The following is a 19,473-nucleotide window of genomic DNA, read 5'->3' on the forward strand; positions in this document are numbered from 1 at the left end:
GAGAAGGGTCAATGCTTTGGCTTCCTTTCTAGAGTTTTCCATCATTGGGAGGGAATGCACGGAGAAAACCATCAACGTGTGGCTTTCTTTTTCACTCCCTTTTCTCAGGCCTTACTGTGTTGGGGTATTTTCATTTCCCATATCTGATAATAGTTACCTTAGGAAGCTGAGATGTAAAATAACTGCTGCTATCATTTTTAGCAAGTGTAAGCAGGGAAAAGGTTGCTCACCTGGGCAAGCTCTGAACCACATCACATAAGGGAACGCCAGGAGTGGGGACTTCATGGAATTACCAGAAGAGCCAAATAGTGACAGTTCCTGGTAATGGGCTTTAGAGGAGCTCCCGCCTCCTTCTGCACCCAGCAATGGCTGCTAGGATGCTGGACTGCTCCATGAGTTTGTGGCTCCTGGCTTCCGAGGCTCCCATGGAGCAGGGGAGCGGGGATGGAAACAGGTGAGTTAAAATGTCAGAAAGCTCATGGTTCTTACTGAGAGGCAGCCATTTTTCTTAAATACGTTTTGTTTTTGTTTTTTTTTCTGGATTGCTCCTAACCTTTAGTAAATGTCCACACCATTTTGCTGGGGTTCTGTTGCTTTTATGGGAGAGGAGATTTTCAGAGGTTCTTACTCGGCTATTCCCATAGAGGGCATTCACCTGATGTCCTCTCATATGAATTTTTAAAAAGGAATTTTGCTTGCAATCTTCAAGTCGTCCCACAAAGCACCCCATGAGGCAGGGGCTTGTTTTCCCTGCCTTTAGGGATACTTTAGGGAAAACATCTTCAAATTTTTATTGCATCTCTGGAGTGAAGGAGAACATGAGGTTCTTTAAAGAGGGTTAGCTACTGACAGCAGATGGGCGGAGCTTCTGAGAAGCCCTCTAACGTCTCTGAACCTGCCCTCTCAGGCTTCCGCCTGCCTGCTCCACCCTGCACCCTATCCAGAGGACCTCCGTGGAGCCCTGCGGAGTGTGTCATGTCACGTCTGAAACTTACTTGGAGTTGGGTACCTAAGCCAGAATTTCTGGCGTGGATGGACCCTCATCTGTGCCAGAAGTCTGTCTATGGGGTAGAAGCAGCCCCTGGAGGTGGGCCAGCTATACACAAGGAGAGCAAGGCATGTCGCCTTGCTGCACAAGAAGGGACAAGTGAGTGACTTTGCAGGTGTGAAGCCTTGACTTGTGTGAGTTTACAGTCACCTAAAAACTTGGCCTAAGTGAAATGATCGTCAGGGGACCCTTTGCCTTCCAGCTCACTGTGGAAGTGGCTCATTTCAGAAGCCCTTCCAGCCCCTCCCTGGCTGTCCTCCTCAATCACAGGGCAGATCGGATTTCAGCTCCTGAAATGGCTTGGATGCTCTACCCCAGAGCAGCCCATCAGTTCTGAAGGACAATCTGTTGGCTGAAGTAATGAACAATGTCCTGGGGTCAGCAAACTATGGCCACATCTGGCTTGTTTGTGTGTGACCTATGAGTTTTCTACTTTTTATGAGTTGGGGAAAAAAACCCAAAGCATACGCAACAGAGACGCCATACAGAGCTTGCAAAAGCCTACGGATTTACTAGCTGCCTATTTACAGAGAAAGTGCCTCCCTCTGGGTAATGATATCAGGGATTTAACTAGTGCAGGACACCCTAGGGCAGTCAACACTACAATAAGATGACAGACACATGGGGCAAAGACACTTGGAATATCTTTAATGCGCCAGGCATTTTAGACATCCATAAAATTACCTTATTTCAGAAATCACTTCCTCTTAGGTACAGAGTCTGTATTCAGGATCAGAGACACATACACCACTGAGTCCTCAACGGCACCACATGCTACATGCGACCCACTCTGGCGCCTCGTATTGGGTAGCAGAGCCACCCCCACCACAGGGCTGGGTCCATGCTGCAGACACCCCGAGTGTTGCACTCTCAGGTGTCCCACGCATGTGACCATCACCCTGAGGAGCTTAGTGACACACCTGGTGCACAGGCAGCACCTGCTCCACTCCATCATTCAAACGCTGAGGCACTTGATGCTCTTGGTGAAATGGGATTTACAGTTATCGCAGGAGTTCACTGTGAGGGAAGAGGCTTTTTCCTCATAATTAAAACTTGCACATACTTAGATCTGTAAATTCACGTGCGTTTGTTTTTCCACCAGGGATCCATGCACTGTTCACGTAAATGAAAGCATGTCTGATTTCCAAATGCAGCGATAGAAGCACACAGAGAACCTGCTTGGACAACACTGGCTGGTGTCACCCACAGGTCAACATCTGGTTGTTCTTAAAGAAATGCTCATTTCCAAAATAAATGTTCTAACGCGCCTTGTGTGATTCATCTAGCTAATAATACTCTTACCCTTCCGCCCTTGCAGTGGCTCCAGGCATCTCAAGGTGCCCTGCAGCTGAGGCTCTGATGGCACTGGCCAGGGGCAGGAGGGGCGCCAGCAGTTTCTGCCAGCCTCCTGGTGACTCCAGCAGAGCCCTGGTGCTCTTCCTGTTCTCAGTCACCCTTATGAAAGCCCTGAGGTAGTCCTCGGGTCAGGCTGCAGTCTCTTCCATGAGATAAGAAACTAAGGCACAGAGAGGTAACGGGCTCCACTGACACTGGACCAAGACAGAGCCAAGGTCAGGATCAACGGGACATGAACAGCGCCTCTTCCCTCAGCGTCTGGCAGCGCTTACACTGGACAAACCAATGGGGAGCCAGGCGGGTGCCTCCTGTGCCAAGGACGGCGTGGGAGGGCAGAGGGCAGCTCTGAGCCAGCCTCCACCTGACCCAGAAGAGAAGCACCTTAAACTCTGGGAGGGCCCAGCCACAGTGCCCTCTCTCGCCCAAAGCCGTACCTCCCTGAAACACATGCCGCATGTGGCTTTCTCAGAAACCCCACCAGGAGTCGACCATGCTTCCTAACAGCCCATCTCTCAGCTCCTCACCGCAAGAGCTGCAGAGCCCTCCCAGTGCCCCCGACCTGAGTCCCCAGGCCCAAGGCGTGCGGAACCGCAGTGGCCTAGACTGGCCCGGGCCCAGCTCCCGCCACTTGTCGGTGGCTGGCTGCGCACCTGCCCTCCATCGGTCTGCCCTCTGCCTTCTCCGAAGCTCCCAGACACCAGCCCTGCTGCTCTGGGCCTGGGCACCGCCTTCCCACTGGCCATCTTATTTCGCTCTGATACAGATGTTATCCTCCACACTCAGGTAACTGGGAGGACTTTGATTTTCTAATTCCAAATTACAAGTGATTCTGGCCCCACTGCCTTTCCGTGTGACCCTTCCATCACCACCCAGGGCCACACCCATGAGACCAGTTTTAACCACCACTCCTTCACGTGGCCATAAGCTCCCACATCTCATCCTATGTGAGGCAGCAATGTTATTCCTGCTCTTTCTTAAGTCACTGACTGCAGAAACTGCCAAGCAAAAATGAGTAATGGAGGCCAGCAGGCACCCAGAAAGCTTCCCCCGGATCTGCTGTGACTTCCGGGACACTCTAAGCTCACAGCGAACACAATGACATCTTCCACCCGCTCCTAGTGATGGGGCCTCCTGAGGAGCCCATGAAGTGTCAGTCGACCCGTTACTTGGAAGCCACATCCGACGAACCCATCTGTGGAGCCACCCAGACCCGCGTGGCGCTCTAGACCACGCCCTGCCCAGCTGGCGGACAGACGCTCATTCAGAAGCTGCCCCTGCAGCTCCAGCCAGCGGTGCGTGGTGCGGGAGCTCGGAGCGCAGGAGAACATGCAGAGGGAAAGCCACCTGCCTCTGGCCAGGGCCACTGGGGAGTGGAAGCCGCCTTCTCCATAACCCTTGGAGAGGCTTTACAAAGGTTGAAAACAAGTGAAGGAAAGGGAACTCAGCAAATGTGCATTTAGAATTCTGGTTAAAACAATGCTAAGTGCGAACCGTGTTCCAAAGACCCGCCCACCCTCTCATGCTGACTCGATGCTCACAGGGCCGGCGGCCGGCTGCTGCCTCTAAACATGCAGAGAGCAGGCGGAGGCCGTGATGCCGTGCAGGCCCACCCCCAGGACCCCCACGGGCAGCCACCAGGAAGGGGCGAGGAAAACGGCCTTCTCCAAGACACGACGCACGGCGCAAAACCAAGGGCAGCCGGTGCATGCGCGTCCAGAGTTAGTGGGGCTGAACGAGGTGGGGCAGTCGAGCAGGGAGCGCACGAAGGTCCACGGTGTCCCAGCACAGCGGGGCTGCAGCAGGGAAGGACCCCCAGAGGCCCCCGCGCCCGCCCTCTGGAAGGAGAGGCTCCGCGCCCAGGGCCAAGTGTAGGAAGACCTTTGGAGAAGAGCAGGCACGAGAGCCAAATCCCAGTCATGCCGGGAGGGGCGGTTTGCTCTTCCCTGGGGGCACCTGCTTCAGGCTCCAGAAGCCTGTGGAGCGCTCCGCCCGCCCGGCGACTCCCTGAGCAGCGCACAGCTCTTCAGGAGTTGCCTCCGCTTCTCGGCCCCGCACCGGGGCCTCTCTTCCCGGCCTTCATAGCTTGATGAATGCCACGGGCTGAGGCTGCTGCTCCACATCGGGGGGCGGGAAGACGCTGGATATGGCTATGTCCACGATGCCCTGGCACAATTCTGCATAGAGCCTCCTGAAACGTGTTTTCAGAAATGTCAGAGGTTGTTCATCAATGTACAAGTGAAAAATCAAAGGCTTCTCTTGTGGTTTTTATAAAAATATTTTTCTAGTTGTTGGTGGACCGTTATTTTATTTATTTGATTTATAGGTGTGCTGAGAATTGAACCCAGAGCCTCATGCATGCTAGGCAAGGGCTCTACCACCGAGCCACAACCCCAGCCCTTTTGTGTTTCTTTAAACCAAGCTCTGCCCTAGAAGTTCCACTTTGTGACTGTCATTATAAAACTGGCTTCCATCACATAGACAAATCCTGCAGCCTGAGGTAAAGAATTCCCTCAACAGCTGGGTGGCACAGGCCTATAATCCCAGCAGCGTGGGAGGTCGAGGCAGGGGGAGCAGCTTCAGCAGCTTAGTGAGACACTGTCTCTAAATAAAATTCAAAAAAGGGCTGGGGATGTGGCTCAGTGGTTAGGTACCCCTGGGTTCAATCCCCGGTACCAAAGCTGGGGGTGGGGGGAATTCAACAAATCACTTCTGCAAGGCCCTGCAGGTGAACCAAACAGACCACCTCTGCTCTGACCCGCAGGGAAGATAGACAGCAATTTCAATATGGTTTGAGAGCCACCTGCCTGCCTGGGAGGGTGTACGCACACAGCCGGCATTCCCCAGCATAGGACCCACCCACCACCCCTTCGGCTCCCTTTCCTCCTCCTCCTTGTTTAAACAAGTGGATAGGCATTGAAAAGTCACTTCCTTCGGCACAAGAACGAGACCACAGGGCCCTGTCTTGCACCTCAGCATGGCGTGGGCAGCCACCAGGACCACCTCACTCTGAGACCCCCATCCCATGCAAATCATGTCCCCTAAAGACAAAATCTGTTCACGTTTCTGTTGAAATACATTCATAATACAATGGCCTGGGCAGTGCCCACCTCCCTCCTCAAGGGGACTTCCTTGGGGACACTCAACTTTACCTGTCCCTGAGGACCCCCCCCCACTCCAAGACTGGGCAGAGGGGATCCAGCAGACATCGAGTGGCAGCACACGGGCCAGGGAGAGGACCCCATAAAAGACAGGGCACTGACGCAGAGCCACGAGGGTCCAGACGAAAGGTCTGGGGGCAGCTCCAGCAAAAGTTCTTCAGGGAAACAGGTGAGCGTCCCTCAGGGACACAGGGGTCCTGTGGGTGGGGGAGGAGGTCAGAGGCACTCCACGCACACTCCCGTGTGAAGTCACTGTCCCCCTCCCCTCCCCTTTGGGCATCCTTAGTCCCTCATGGGGGTGAAAGAGGCACACCTAGCCCTTCTAGTACCATTGCCTCCGGCTGAGGCCCACACTTGCCGGCTCTGCTCAGGGGGTTCCATCCTACAGGGAGGAGCTACCTTAAGGGAAACGGCTTCATTAACATCCAAAGAAGCTTCGAGAAGAACCTAAAACAATCACTTCCCCCCTCCATTCAGTGGGTTCCCTTCCTTCTTTTCCACACCCGATACTTGGATGTCTGACTGCATTCCACCTTCTGTTCCCTGACCCAGCGCCAAGACAAGACAGCACCCGACTTCCATACGTGCACTAATGCACTCAGAGGCCCCATCTGACATTCTCAAGACTCTCCACGGGAAGCCCACCCCGCTACCCCAACCCTGGCTGATGTGTAAGGATGGGCTGAACTAAATAAATCTCCCACCAAAGCCACTAGGTGGTAGAAAGGTGACGTAAAGATGTCTCTACTTAAAGCACAAGCAATTAATAACTCAAGTGAGGAGCAATGTTAACCAGGAATACATTCAATGAATGTTTACAGAGAACAATGTGTCCAGCAGAGTGCTGGGCTCTGAGACTCAGTGATGAGAAGGACCCAGGCCACCCCCTCGTGGTCTAGGCAACCTAGAAAGGAACAAAAGCCAGTCAATTGGTGGCAATCAGCACCGTGAAGGAAATTCCTAAGACTCTGGCTGAAGGACGTGGAGATTGCCCAGGGACGGCTTCTTGACATGCCATTCTGGCAGAGAAGGAGCCAGTCATGGTAAGACTGGTGGTGGAGGGGACTCCACACAGGGAATACAGCCAGCACAGAGCCACCAAGGGAAACAGCGGCTTTGGCTGAAGCTGGACAGGTAGGTGGGCAGCAGCCCCAAGGATGGAGGGAGAGGTCTGGTTCTAATCCCGGTGTGACCTGAGATCTGGTTTCCACCTTTCCACTCGGGCTGGTCTGGGAAGGACCAGAAGTGGAGATGCCGGGGGCTCTTTGCAATAGCCTCCGGGGACGGCAGACGACCTGCCAAGAGCAACAACACTGACAGTGACGGCAGAGGACAGAGGAGGTCGGAGATAGAGCCCACGGCTCAGTGGGCAGAACTGAGGGTGACGGCAGGGGAGGAAGGATCTGTGTCAGGCTCCCACTTAGACTGGGGACAGGGTGGTGGCCCTGCATCCCCTGTGGAGGGAGGGCGAGGGGGCTGCCTATGGACATCCTCCCAGGATCTGGGGAGGCAGGACCAGGTGCGGGTCTAGAGCTCTGGACTGTGTCAATCTGGTGGTTTTAAAACGGCGAAGCCGAGTGAGCCCACATTCAGAGAAAATGAGGCAGAGGTGGGAGACGTGCACCCCAGGGGAGGGCAGAGGCCATGAGAGGGACAGGGGACCAGGCTGCCTAGCACGCCACGGGCTCCAAGCCTCCAGGGAAGGGCATGCAGCAAAGGGCGGCCGGGCCTAGAGTGCTGCTGACAGGTCCAGGGAAGTGAGCAGAGAATGGGCTGCAGGACTTGCTGGGGACCTTCAAAGAACAGCCTCTGTGGGTGGTCAGGATGGAGGCCAGCCTGGAGGAGACCTGCACACAGACGGGCATCGAGGAAGAGGAGGCAGCTCCTGGGACACTGCTCTCCAGGGGCTGGGCCGTGAAGGACAGGGAGAGGCAGTGGTCGCCACAGCCCACGAGGATATCCCACAGGGGGATATGCTTGAAGAGCTGGGAAATCTGTGTGGGAACATGGTGACGGTGACGGAGCCAGGCAGCAGGAGGGGGAAGTGAAGCGCAGTGGGAAGGGCGGGAGGGCGGCACAGAGCACAGAGCAGGGTTAAGTCTGGAAGGACGGAGGCGACTCGGGGCGGCTGCCGACGTGGAGAAGGGAGATGGCTGCTCTGCTCCCACCCGCCTACATGATGGCACCTCTCCCCAGGATCTCAGATGCCAACAGCACCTCCCCGTGGGGCCTCCTGCTCAGTTACACCCCTCCCCCACCCCTCGCCCGGTTGGCAGCCGGTGCCTAATCCAGTCTTCGTCTTGCCCACAGTTCCTCTCCCCCGAGGGCAGGGCCCAGGCCTCTGCTCACTCCCGAGGATGCAGAGCCTGGCACTGTCAGGCTGGGTGGAAACTGGGAGCCTGTGACGGCTGCAGGGACTGACGGGCAAAGCGGGTCACACCCGTCCGTCATCAGGCAGGAGGCTACTGATTATCCACACTGTTCACTGGAAAGTCACTTCAGTTTCTCCAAGGGGAGACATGGGAGCCAGAAGAGGGTCCTGATGCGATAAAAGGGGGCCTTCAGGAGCAAGGGAGGGTTCGGTCCCAGTGACCTGCCTACACCTGAGGCCTTCTGCAGAAGGTCCCGACAGGCTCCCTCACCTTCACCTTTCATTACTCCACACGTGTTGGTCCCAGGCACAGGCTCTGCATCCTCGTCTACTAACCCTCCCCATGCCCTCTGGGGCACCCGAACCCCTCCCCTTGCCTGCCAGCTCCAGCTCCACCATGTCCACCATGCCTTCTCAGACCACCTCCTGCCTGGGGTGCCCCTGAACCTCCCCTCTCCATACTCCCAGGATCCTGCTCATGCAACCTGTCACATGAGGGTCTCGCGGCCATTATTAGTTTTGCTGTAAGCTCTCATGGCATCTGCCACCGATCTGACTGACTACCACATGGGGAAATGGGCGAGCAAATGGCACAGCTAAGCCCCCCACCAGCCAGGTCCTCCTCAAGGACCCTGTCACCCTGGAAGCCCCCTGACAGCAGCAAAGGGTGGATCTGAACCTCAAACTATCCCACATGCACAACCTACACCCCACCTCGCCTTGCTTACTGAGCGCAAGCAGGGGCGCCGTTGACCTCGATGAGCCAGACCTTCAGCTCCTCGTCCACCATGAAGTCGAAGCCAAAGAGCTGGAAGCTCTGGTACGGGAGGTGTTTGGTGCTGATGGCAGGCTCCACGCTCAGGAGGCAGCTCCTGCAGGGCAGAAGGCGGGGACAACTTGCTGAGAGCCGGGTCGAGGAGGCCGAGGTGCACAAGGTGTGCTTAGAGGATTTTATATAAAATGCAAATAAATACTGGCTTCAACTGAGTTCTCCCTTCAAGATGGATCACCAAGAGGTTACTCAAGAGAATGCTACTCAGCAAGCCATTTGTCAGAGTCCACTGTAACCACTCGTTCTTCCAGGCAAAGGCTGCTGTCCCAGGCCTGGAAGGCAGCTCAGCACTGAGTCACTGAGGACTCTGTGACTGCAGATGCCACCAAGGCAGGGGAGGGCCCTGCCGCCACACCCTCCTGTACTCCTACCTGTAAAATACGGCTTTCCATTTGGCGGAAAGCAACATTTGCAAAAAGAATGCCGGCCTCACTCATTTCTTTGGCTAGCTCTAGTTCTATTGCCAAATTATTGCTAATTAAAAATTTCAGAACTATACACATTACAACTAAAAGCTGGGGCTGGAGTTGGGGCTCAGTGGTAGAGCACTCTCCCAGCATGTGTGAGGCACTGGGTTCAATTCTCAGCCCCGCGTATAAAAATAAATAAATAAAAAAGGCCCATCAACAACTAAAACAAATATTAAAAAATAAGTAAATATTGGGCTGGGGCTGGGGCTCAGTGGTAGAGCGCTTGCCTGCCACGTGTGAGGCACCGGGTTCAATTACTGGCACCGCATATAAATAACTAATAAAATGAAGGTCCATCGACAGCTAAAAAAAATATTTTAAAGAACCTAATGTTAAGCAACAGCACTGAATTATTATTAGCATCAACTACTATTTGAAAATATTAATGGATTTCAGAGACACAGAAAAAAGTTGAGAGTGAATCTTAGGAACATGAGAAGTACATGAGTCAGGATTAGGCCAGGATCTGGGACCAGTTCTTTAACTTTTTTGTTGTCAGGGAATGAACCCAGGAGCAGTCTCCCACTGGGCTCCATGCCAGCCCTTCTTATTTTTTATTTTGACAGGGTCTTGCTCAGTTGTCCAGGCTGGCCTTGAACTTGCAATCCTCTCGCCTCAGCCTCCCGAGTCACTGGAATCATAGGTGTGAGCTTCTACCCCTGGTATTTTTTAACCTTTCTAAACCAAACTTTGATTTCCTTACCTAGTTGTGGGTAAAAATACTAGCTCTACTTAATGTTGAGAGTTCACTGAGACAATGACCTAAGGAACCTGGTTTGACTCCTGGTACCTAGGAACCATTTAATAAGTGTCACTCTTAAGAAGAGCACATTTCATTAACTCACCAACAGTAATGATAACACATTCGCTATTTCTGCATAATAAATGTACATAAAATAGTAAACACATTTATTATTTCATTCTCTAGTACAAACATCCCAGAATCTGTTTCTTCATTTCTTCAGCTGTTTCTGTTTTATGAAGATCTTCCCTGACGTTTCCCTCTGCTGGATGGTGGGCAAAATATTTATGCTAGTAAATAAATGTGTTCCGGTGACTCTGGTCTCACCAGAGGCGACTGTCCTTCCATACAGCTGTGTGTTCTAAGGAAGAACGTGCAGGGAAGGGGCTTCCGCGTGACTAACTCTAAGACATACCCTCGCAGGGAGGTTTTGACTTCTGACTTTAAAAGGACCAGAGGCCTTGAACTTAGGGAGAGGTCTTGTTCCCCAGCCCTCTTCTACTAGTCAACCCCAATTTCAATATTCTTATATTTCTTTCTTCCCCCAAAATAAAATGTTTCTATAGATGTATAAATCTTTGAAAACAATTTTGGGAAGGATAGTCATTCACCTTTTTTTTTTTCTTTTTCAGTGTACCAGGGATTGAACACAGAGGCACTTAACCACACAGCCATATCCCCAGTCCTTTTTATGTTTTATTTCAAAACGGGGTCTTATGAAGTTGCTTGGGGCCTGTTGAGGCTGGCCTCAAACTTGCAATCCTCCTGCCTCAGCCTCCCGAGCCAGAGGGATTACAGGTGTACACCACTGTACCCTAGCCATTAGTTTCTCACCCACACTGGCCAGTCACACCTCACATTTTAAAACATACGTCACCAACAGGGCATGGTGGTGCACACTTACTTCCCAGCTATTCGGGAGGCCCAGGCTGGAGGATCATCAGTTCACCCAGAAGTTTGAGACCAGCCTGGGCAACACAGTGAAACCCTGCTTCAAAAATCATTTTAAATCTGTTCTATGAGAGAATGCCCTGAAGATATTTAAATTAAAATATCCTTTAAAATATTACAATTAAGGAAAAAGGAAAAATCGAGCCAGAACCACTCCAAAACTAAACCCTGTGCTTCGTCTGCTGGCGCTCCAGATGGGAGAGTCACTGAGACGCGTCTTCATCATCAGTCTTCATACGGTGCGTCTTTTTTTGGCAGGAGTGGGCAGGCAGGGGGAGGGAGACTGGAACAAAGAAGAGAACCTGAGAGCAGTGAGGAGGAGCGTTCACAGCGCCCACGAAGGGCAAGGCGGGTGTTGGCAGCCATGGAGGAGCAGCAGAGGGGCAGGTGCAACCCCTGCCTGGACAGGAACCCTTTCTCCTGCAGGGTTTATTTACCTGGTATCAGAATTCTAATCATCTATAATGCCTGAAAAAATGGGACTCCAAGCCCTGAATCCTGCCGGACTCTGTAAGAGGACATTAGGGAAACTCTCAGGACTGCAGCAGGGTGGCAGTGACACAGCAGATGGACAGACCAGCAGAACGCAAGGGAGACTCAGGCACAGCCCTGACTTCTGATGAAAGCCAGGATCGTGGCTCTCGTGGGCAGGACATTTCTCAAGGGGGCTCAGAGGTGCTGCGAATGTTTCGGAGCTTGACTTGCCTCACAGTCTGGTAAGTGTATGCGTGATTAGGACTGGGGACAAAGCTCAGTTGGTAAGAGGGCTTGCCTCGCGTGCACAAGGCCCTGGGGTCAATTCCCAGCACCACGAAAAAACAAAAGTGTATGCACCATTAAAAACTTCCTAAATAGCATACTTTATTTATGTTAAACTTCATGTAAAAAAATAAAAACCTCAACTGGATTAATAAACTGTGATAGATTAGCCCTAAAAAATTATTTCTAGGCATATGAAGAAACAGGACCAGGCTGGGGAGATAGCTCAGTCGGTAGAGTGTTTGCCTTGCATGCACAAGGCCCTGGGTTCCATCCCCAGCACCGCAAAAAAAAAAAAAACAGGACCAAGAGGGAAAAAAACCACAATAGATACAGACCTGTTTGTCAGGGGTAGGCAAATGTTTTTTATAAAGGGCCTGATAGTTAATATTTTAGGTTTTTTAGGCTACATACAGTTGTATAACCTCTTCTGTCTCTTTTTTCCTTCCTTTCTTTTTTTAACAATCCTTAAGTCTTTATTCATTTATTTATTCATTTAGTACTTGGGATGGACCCCAGGGCTGCTGTAATGAGCTGCACCCACAATCCTCTTTATTTTTTTATTTTGAGACAGGGTCTTGCTAAGTTTCCAGTTGGCTTGGAACTTGCCATCCTCCTGCCTCAGTTTCCCAAGTAGCAGGGATTGTAGGTGTGTGCCGCCCTGCCTGGCTTCAAAATATTTAAAAATATTAAAAGACCATTCTTAGCTCACAGACCTTACAAAAACAGGCATTTGGCAGGTTCTGGCCTATAGTGCGCAGTTCACACTGGTCACGGGAAATCCAGATTTTGGAGTTACCAGACAAGGATGTTCAGGAATTGCCAATGGTAAGTTCAAAAAAATACGAGACAAGTGGGAGCATTTATGAGAGAATTGTAGCCTCAGAAAAAAGAAGCAAACGTAAATTTTAGAACTAGAAAAGCACAATAGCTAGAATGGTGAACTCAAGAGGCCAGACGAAGGGCAGGTTCTGAAAGCTTCAGTGTTTGAAAACGTTTTGACAGGTGGCAAACCACAGCTGGCAGAAAGCAGGAGTGGAACCAGGAAGAGAGAAAATGGCACGTGAAAGGCTCAGGAATGGGAACTAGGGCAGGAAGAGAACCCAGAAGGCCAGGAGGTGCCCTCAGCAAAACCCGTAATACTCAGCCAAGAGGAAACACAAAGCAAGAGCAGCACAGTGCTTCCCGCTGGCTTCTCAGAAGGAGGCTCAGAACCGGTGATAACGGCATGCCGCCTTCAACGTGTGGAATAAGTGAACTGCCGACCTGGACATGGCTTTCCAGAGAAAATGTCTTCAAAGAACAGACATTTTCAGACAGTATCAGAGTAATAACTGAGTAATCTATTACAAGCAGACCTTCCTTAAAACATACTAAACGAGGGGGCAGGCCTGTAATCCCAGCAGCTCAGGGAGGCTGAGGCCGGAGGATCACAAGTTCACGGCCAGCCTCAGCAACTTAGCCAGAACTTGTCTCAAAATGAAACTCCATAAATACATAAATCTGGCTGAGTTCAATCCTCCATACACATGAAAATCACAATACAGCGGGCAGTGTTAGCAAACTAAAGGACGCAGGCTTTTGCCTTTTATTTGAAGTGGTAAATTATTAACTCTAAAAAGGCTGTGAAATGTTAGGTAGGCGGTTAATCCCTAGATCAACCACTAAAGGAAACAAAACAAAAAGCCAGAGGGAGATAGCCAACCAGGCATAGTGACATAGGAGGACGCCTGTAATCCAAGCACCTCGAGGAGGATCACAAGTTCAAAGGCACCCTTCACAACTTAGCGAGGCCCTAAGCAACTTAGAGTGACCCTGCCTCTAAATAAAAAATAAAGAGGGCTGGGATGTGGCTCAGTGGTTAAGCACCCCTGGGTTCAATTCCTGGTACCAAAAAAAGAGAGAGAGCCAAATACTCAGTAGAAAAATTAAAATCAAACTTTAAAATAACATACAAATAATTCAAAAGGAAGGAAGGAAAAGGAGAGATTTAAAAAGAGGACAAACAGACAACAGATAATAGATTATCATATTGGAGTAAGATTAAAAAAATAAAGAAATCACTGCTACCAAAAACCTACCTTAAATCTAGAGTATGATATAGCATATAACATAGAAAATAAGAGACAAAAATAAAGGGACGGGACACAACACACCATGGAAACACAAATCAAAAGAAAGCGGGAGTGCCTCAACCAAAATCAGACAAAAATCATTCAGAAAGCAATAAAGACTAACTGGAGATAAAGACGAATTACATCCTGATAAAATGGCCAGTTCCAAAGAAGAGGACAATACTGAACGCGGGTGCACCTAACAACTGATCCTCAAGACAGATGAAGAAGAACCCAGTACGAGAGAAAGGAGGTGCCAGTCTACAGCCATGCCTGAGGATGCCATCGCTCTTCCTTGCAATGAAGACCTGTCAGTCAGCAAGGAGACTTTGACGACATCCTCAGCCTTGACCTGACGGCGCAAAGGGAACTCGCCAGCTACAGCAGAACCCGCTTCGTGTCAGTGCACTACCATAGCCCACACCACAGGCCACAGAACAAATTTCAACAGAATTTCCAAAAATGGAACCACATTTCAGGTATGTCCCTGAGACCATAATCCAATTACTAGGAAACCCTCAAATATCTGGACATGAAGCAAAAAGTTTTAAGTCCATAACAATCAAGGATTAAGTCACAAGGGAAAGTGAAAAATATATCAGTATAAATAATAAGAACACAACATCTGTAGGAGGGAGCTAATGCAGAACTTGGAAGAAAACTATAGGCATCAAATGATTGTTGTTTTAAAAATAAGTCTCTTGGGGATATAGCTCAGTTGGTAGAGTGCTTGCCTCGCAAGCACAAGGCCCTGGGTTCAATCCCCAGCACCGCAAAAAAAAAAAAAAAAAAGTCTCTCAATTCAATGAGCTAAACTTTCACCTTAAGAAACAAAAGACGAGAAAATTAATTCCCCCCAGGAGAAGCAGGAATGAAAAAGCATAAATCAAAGAAATTGAAAACAAAAACAACAGAGAAAATCAATAAAGCCAAAAGTTAATTTTTGTGAAAAGTTTTGAAATATTAATAACCCTCTAACCAATCCCTCCAAGTAGAGAGAAAATATAAATGATCAATACCGGGAATGAAAGAAGTGACATCATTACAGATCCCACAGGTATCAAATTGAAAATGAATATCATCAATAATTTTTGCCCATAAATTAGACAACGTAAGTGGAACAATTCCTTCAGGCATAAACACTCAAGGCTCCTAAGAAGGCAGTGTGTTACCTTACGATATGCTTGATTTGCAGTAAGATACTGCTTTCCAAGGTGATGTTCAGAGCGCTTGTCAGGTACTGGTTGAACTCCTCGAAGAACATCTCGTTCCCTTCTTCGTACTTGCCGTAATTCTTCGAGTACTCCTTCTGAATGCAGTGGTTGGTCAAGTGGCAGGTCTTGTCTTGGAAGTCGTCGACATGATATGGTTCTGATGCGGTTCGGAGCACACCCTCTCGGTAGAGGTAGATGTTATACTCATGGTCCACCAAGACCCAGCTTCTGCAATCCGACACAAGCACTGCGTTACTGGGGCTACCTCAGCTTCTCCACGCTGTGCGTGCATGCAGTCCTTAGGGACAATGGTAGGCATCAGCTCTCTCTCTGAGGTGTGTGAGGTGGCAAATGAGGGAGGTGGGTTCTGGAATCACACAGGGCAAACCATGAGCTAGCCAAGACAGTGGGTTATCACCATAACTATGTGGAGACGTCAATCCATTAAAAACACAGCACGTTGCCAAGACTTGGCTGGGTTCTGGGGCCACTAAGTAGCCTCCCTTTGCCCCTTCGGTGTCTGCAGAAGAGCAGCACACATCAGCAAGTGATTCGGGCTGATGTCTGAGAAGCAGCAAGTCATTGCAAAGGCCTCAGGGAGGCAGCATCTTGACCAGGAGCTGACTGCAAGGCCAGGGGTGAGCTGGGAGGAGGCCGTTTGGCTTCAGAAAGCAACACATAAATTCTGTCTGCATGACAGGCTCTTGGTTCAGAAACGGAAAATCCAGCAACCCAAGGTATGCTCGTGACATCTGTACAAAGCGTGCCACAAAACTGAAGCGGGGACAAACTGGCAGGGTCACACAACGCATTGTCTGGACTGAGGTTCCTGTGTACACCTCGGCTTCCTCCACAAGGAAGCCGCGTGCAAATACACTCTTCTCTGCACCCACCAGTCATTTTCATAAAGGAGAATACATTCAAAGGATAAAACCCATCACCCCAGTATCGTTTCCTAGACAGAAGAAATACTGAAATAAAAGGAGAAAGTCAGGTAGAGCTCGGGGCCTTCCCCGCACTCAACACAAAGGCCCCCTCACACTGCAGGTCCCTCTTCCCACCGGGCCCCGCCCCGTCCTCTCCAGACGGATGAAAACAAGCTGCGGACCCCGAAGCATTACCGAATGTCGAACTTGCGGTGACCTGGCTCCAGAAGCAGAGGGCGCTCGAGGTACTTCTGGATCACGTGCACTTGGCCCTGGTTGTCTATGAAATCCAGAAGCTCGGAAGCCTCGGAGGAGATGAGGATGCCTTCACCTAACAGAACAGAAGCAAGACACACCATCCAGCTCAGGCCAACGGCAAGGCGCGCCACGAAGCCAGGAAGGAGACAGACGCAGCTGGGACAATCCCACAGGAGGCTCCCGGTGGCCTGCTCACCCCTCTCCCTCCCCTCACCCCTCCCGAAGTCCCCTCACTCTCCCCTGTCCCCACGAGAGCACCTGGGATTACCCAGCTGACTCTTCTGCCACATAGGTTTCTCATCACTATCTTGGAAGGCTCCAACCACGACATTCCAGACATCCAAATTGTTTAAGCACTTGAACCAAATGCCATGTACTCTAGGTCACTGGCCACCATGAAGAGTATGGTGCACATGACGAATAAATTCATTTCTAACACTGTATCTTACAGGAATATCAGCAAGGTTGGGGCACAGACACAAATGCAGGGATGTTCCTGTGTCACTGTAATAAAACAAATGGAAACACTTGAATTGTCCCTGAACATCAAACAAGTGATGTGTCCTTTTGAACACTTTGAGATGTAACATTCCACAAAATTCACCTTCTTATTTTTTTGATAGGAGGGATTGAACCCAGGAGCCACAGAGTCACATCCCCAGGCCTTTTTATGTTTTATTTAGAGACAGGGTCTCACTGAGTTGCTTAGGGCCTTGCTAAGTTGCTGAGGCTGGTTTTGAACTCTCCATCCTCCTGCCTCAGCCTCCTGAGCCACTGGTGCCACCACACCTGGCAAAATTCACCTTCTGAAGTATACGACCATAGGGATTTCAGTGCGCTCAGGAGCTGTGCAGGCATCACTGCATCTAGACTTGGAACATCTTTATCACCTCCTCGAGAAAGCTAGGTCCCCGTGGGCAGTCACACCTAGCCCCGACCGCCCCAAATCCACCTCTGTCTCTGAGGATCTGCCTCTTCTGGACATTCAGATACACGGCACCCTTCAGAGCGTGGCCATGCTGCTTGGCTAACTCTGCACAAGGCTTTCAAGTTCCTTCGTGTCGCAGGACGTTTTAGTACTTCACTCCCTTCTATGTGTGAACAGCCTCTGGTGTACAGACAGGTCCATTTTGTTTATACAGCTCATTAACTGGACCCCTGGGTTGTCTCTACGATTGCCTGGCTCTTTGTCCAGCTGCTATGAAGATTTGCCTCAAGTCTTTGTGTGGACAAAAACGTTTCGATTCTCTTGGAATTGTGTCTAGCAGCGGAATAGCTAAGTCATGTTAAACACCGTTTAACTTTTTTTTTTTTCTTTTTCTTTTTTGTACTGGGGATGGAACCCAGAGGTGCTTAACCACTGATCCATGTCCCCAGTCCTTTTTTAGATGTTATTTAGAGACAGGGTCTTACTAGGTTGCTTAGGGTCTTGCTAAATTGCCAAGTCTGGCTTTGAACTTGTGATGCTCCTGCTTCAGCCTCCTGAGCTGCTGGGATGACAGGCATGTGCCACAGTGCCTGGCAGGTGTTCAACTCTGAAGGAGTACAAGACTCTTCCAAAACGTCCGGACCACTGCATGTTACCACCAGTAGTGTCCAAGTGCCCCACCAAAGCTGGTTATCATCTGTCTTCTTGATTAGAGCCATCCCAGAGTACGTATGTGTATATATAAAGGGATATCTTAAGTGGCTTTGATTTGCATTTCCCTACTAATAATGTTGAACATGTTTTCTTATGTTTATTAATTTGTATATTTTCTTTGGAGAAATGCATACGCAGATTCTTTGTCTATTTTCCAATTGGATTACTTGTCTCTGTATCATTGAGTCATAAGGGGCTCATGTGTGTGTGTTACAGACACAGGTCTCTGTCAGACATATGATTTGTAAATATCTTCAATTCCCAACAATGCCATTGCTGCACAGATCCTGTGTGCTGCCTTTGTAAGGCCACACCTTCCTCCCTCCCCCATCCTGGTAACCACCAATCTCTTCTCCACTTCTATAATTTTGTCATTTCAAAATGTGTGCTGGGAGCAGTGGCACACACCTGTAATCCCAGCGACTCAGGAGGCCAAAGCAGGAGGACCTCAGGTTCAAGGTCAGCCTCAGCAACTTAGTGAGACCGTGTCTCAAAATAAAAAGTAAAAAGGGCTGTGGATGCGGCTCAGGGGCAGAGCAACCCCGGGGGTCTATCCCTAGTTCAGCTAAAACAAAAATGTTACACAAATAGAAGTGCACAGCACACGCTCTTCCCGACTAGCTTCTTCCACTTAGCATCATTCTCTGGAGATCCACCCACGCCACCATGTGCATCAGCAGCTCCTTCGCTGCTGGGTGGACTTCTAGGTACCAGTTTTCCAGTTTGTTTAATCATTTCCCTGTGGAAGGACATCTGGACGGTTTCTAGTTTGAGTTTCTTACAAATATAGCTGCTGTGAAGAATCACACAGAGGTCACTGAGTAAACCTAAGTTCTAACCTCTCTAGGACACAAGTCCAGGAGTGTGCAGTTACCGGGTGGCATGGCAGATACGTGTCCAGGCTTGTTTCTTTCTGTCTGTCTCTTGTTTTGGATTTTGGTTTTGCTTTTTCGTTGCTATGTTACCCAGGCTGGCCTCAAACTCCTGGGCTCAAGTGGTCCTCCTGCCTGAGCTTCCCAAATGCAAGACTACAGGGGCACCTCACCATGCCCAGATCTAAGGCTTATTTTATAAGAAACTGCCAAACTTTTTGGCAGTTTTGTCCAGAGAGGCTCTGCCACTTCAGAATCCCACTAGCAAAGTGTGTGTGCACCAGTTTGTCCAGATTCTTGCCACCGTTTACTATAATTAACCTATTTTAGCCACTTTAATATGGATGAAGTGACAGTTTGTTGTGGTTTTAATTTACCTTTTCCTAATATTTAACCATCTGGAAAAATCTTTTTGTTTGCTCATGTCTGTCTGTGTAGCCTCTTCATTGAAAAGTATTTCCATGTTCTTCTGCCCATTTTCTAATCAGATTGTGGGCCTCCTGTTGTTGAATGCTGGTTTTGAAAGTTATTTATATTTTCCAGATCCAGCTCCCTTGTCATATATATGGTTTACAAATCCTTTCTTCCATCTGTACCTTGTCTTTTCATCCTTTTAATGGTGTATTTTACAGAGCAAAAGTTTTATTTTGATGAGTTTCAATTAACCAATTTTTGATTTTATGAACTATACCTATGGTGACAAGTTTAAGAATTCTTTGTAAAGTGCCTTAATACTGGGCAGAGAGATGAGTTCTACTTC

General features: G+C 49.7%; 1 protein-coding gene across 1 annotated transcript in view; it reads right to left on the reverse strand.

Moving 5' to 3' along the window:
• Window positions 1-485: 485 nt before the first annotated feature.
• The window catches only part of Ttl (tubulin tyrosine ligase), a 32,609-nt gene continuing 13,621 nt past the window's right edge, over window positions 486-19,473 (reverse strand). Inside the window, exons 4-7 of the mRNA XM_047522470.1 lie at window positions 16,137-16,272; window positions 14,974-15,243; window positions 8,662-8,805; window positions 486-4,592 (exon numbers count right to left, since the gene is read on the reverse strand). Of these exons, the coding sequence (XP_047378426.1) occupies window positions 4,481-4,592; window positions 8,662-8,805; window positions 14,974-15,243; window positions 16,137-16,272 (662 nt within the window). The 3' untranslated portion in view covers window positions 486-4,480. The remainder of the gene's footprint in view (window positions 4,593-8,661; window positions 8,806-14,973; window positions 15,244-16,136; window positions 16,273-19,473) is intronic.

Source organism: Sciurus carolinensis, chromosome 13 (genome assembly GCF_902686445.1).
Source record: "Sciurus carolinensis chromosome 13, mSciCar1.2, whole genome shotgun sequence".
Lineage (NCBI taxonomy): Eukaryota > Metazoa > Chordata > Mammalia > Rodentia > Sciuridae > Sciurus > Sciurus carolinensis.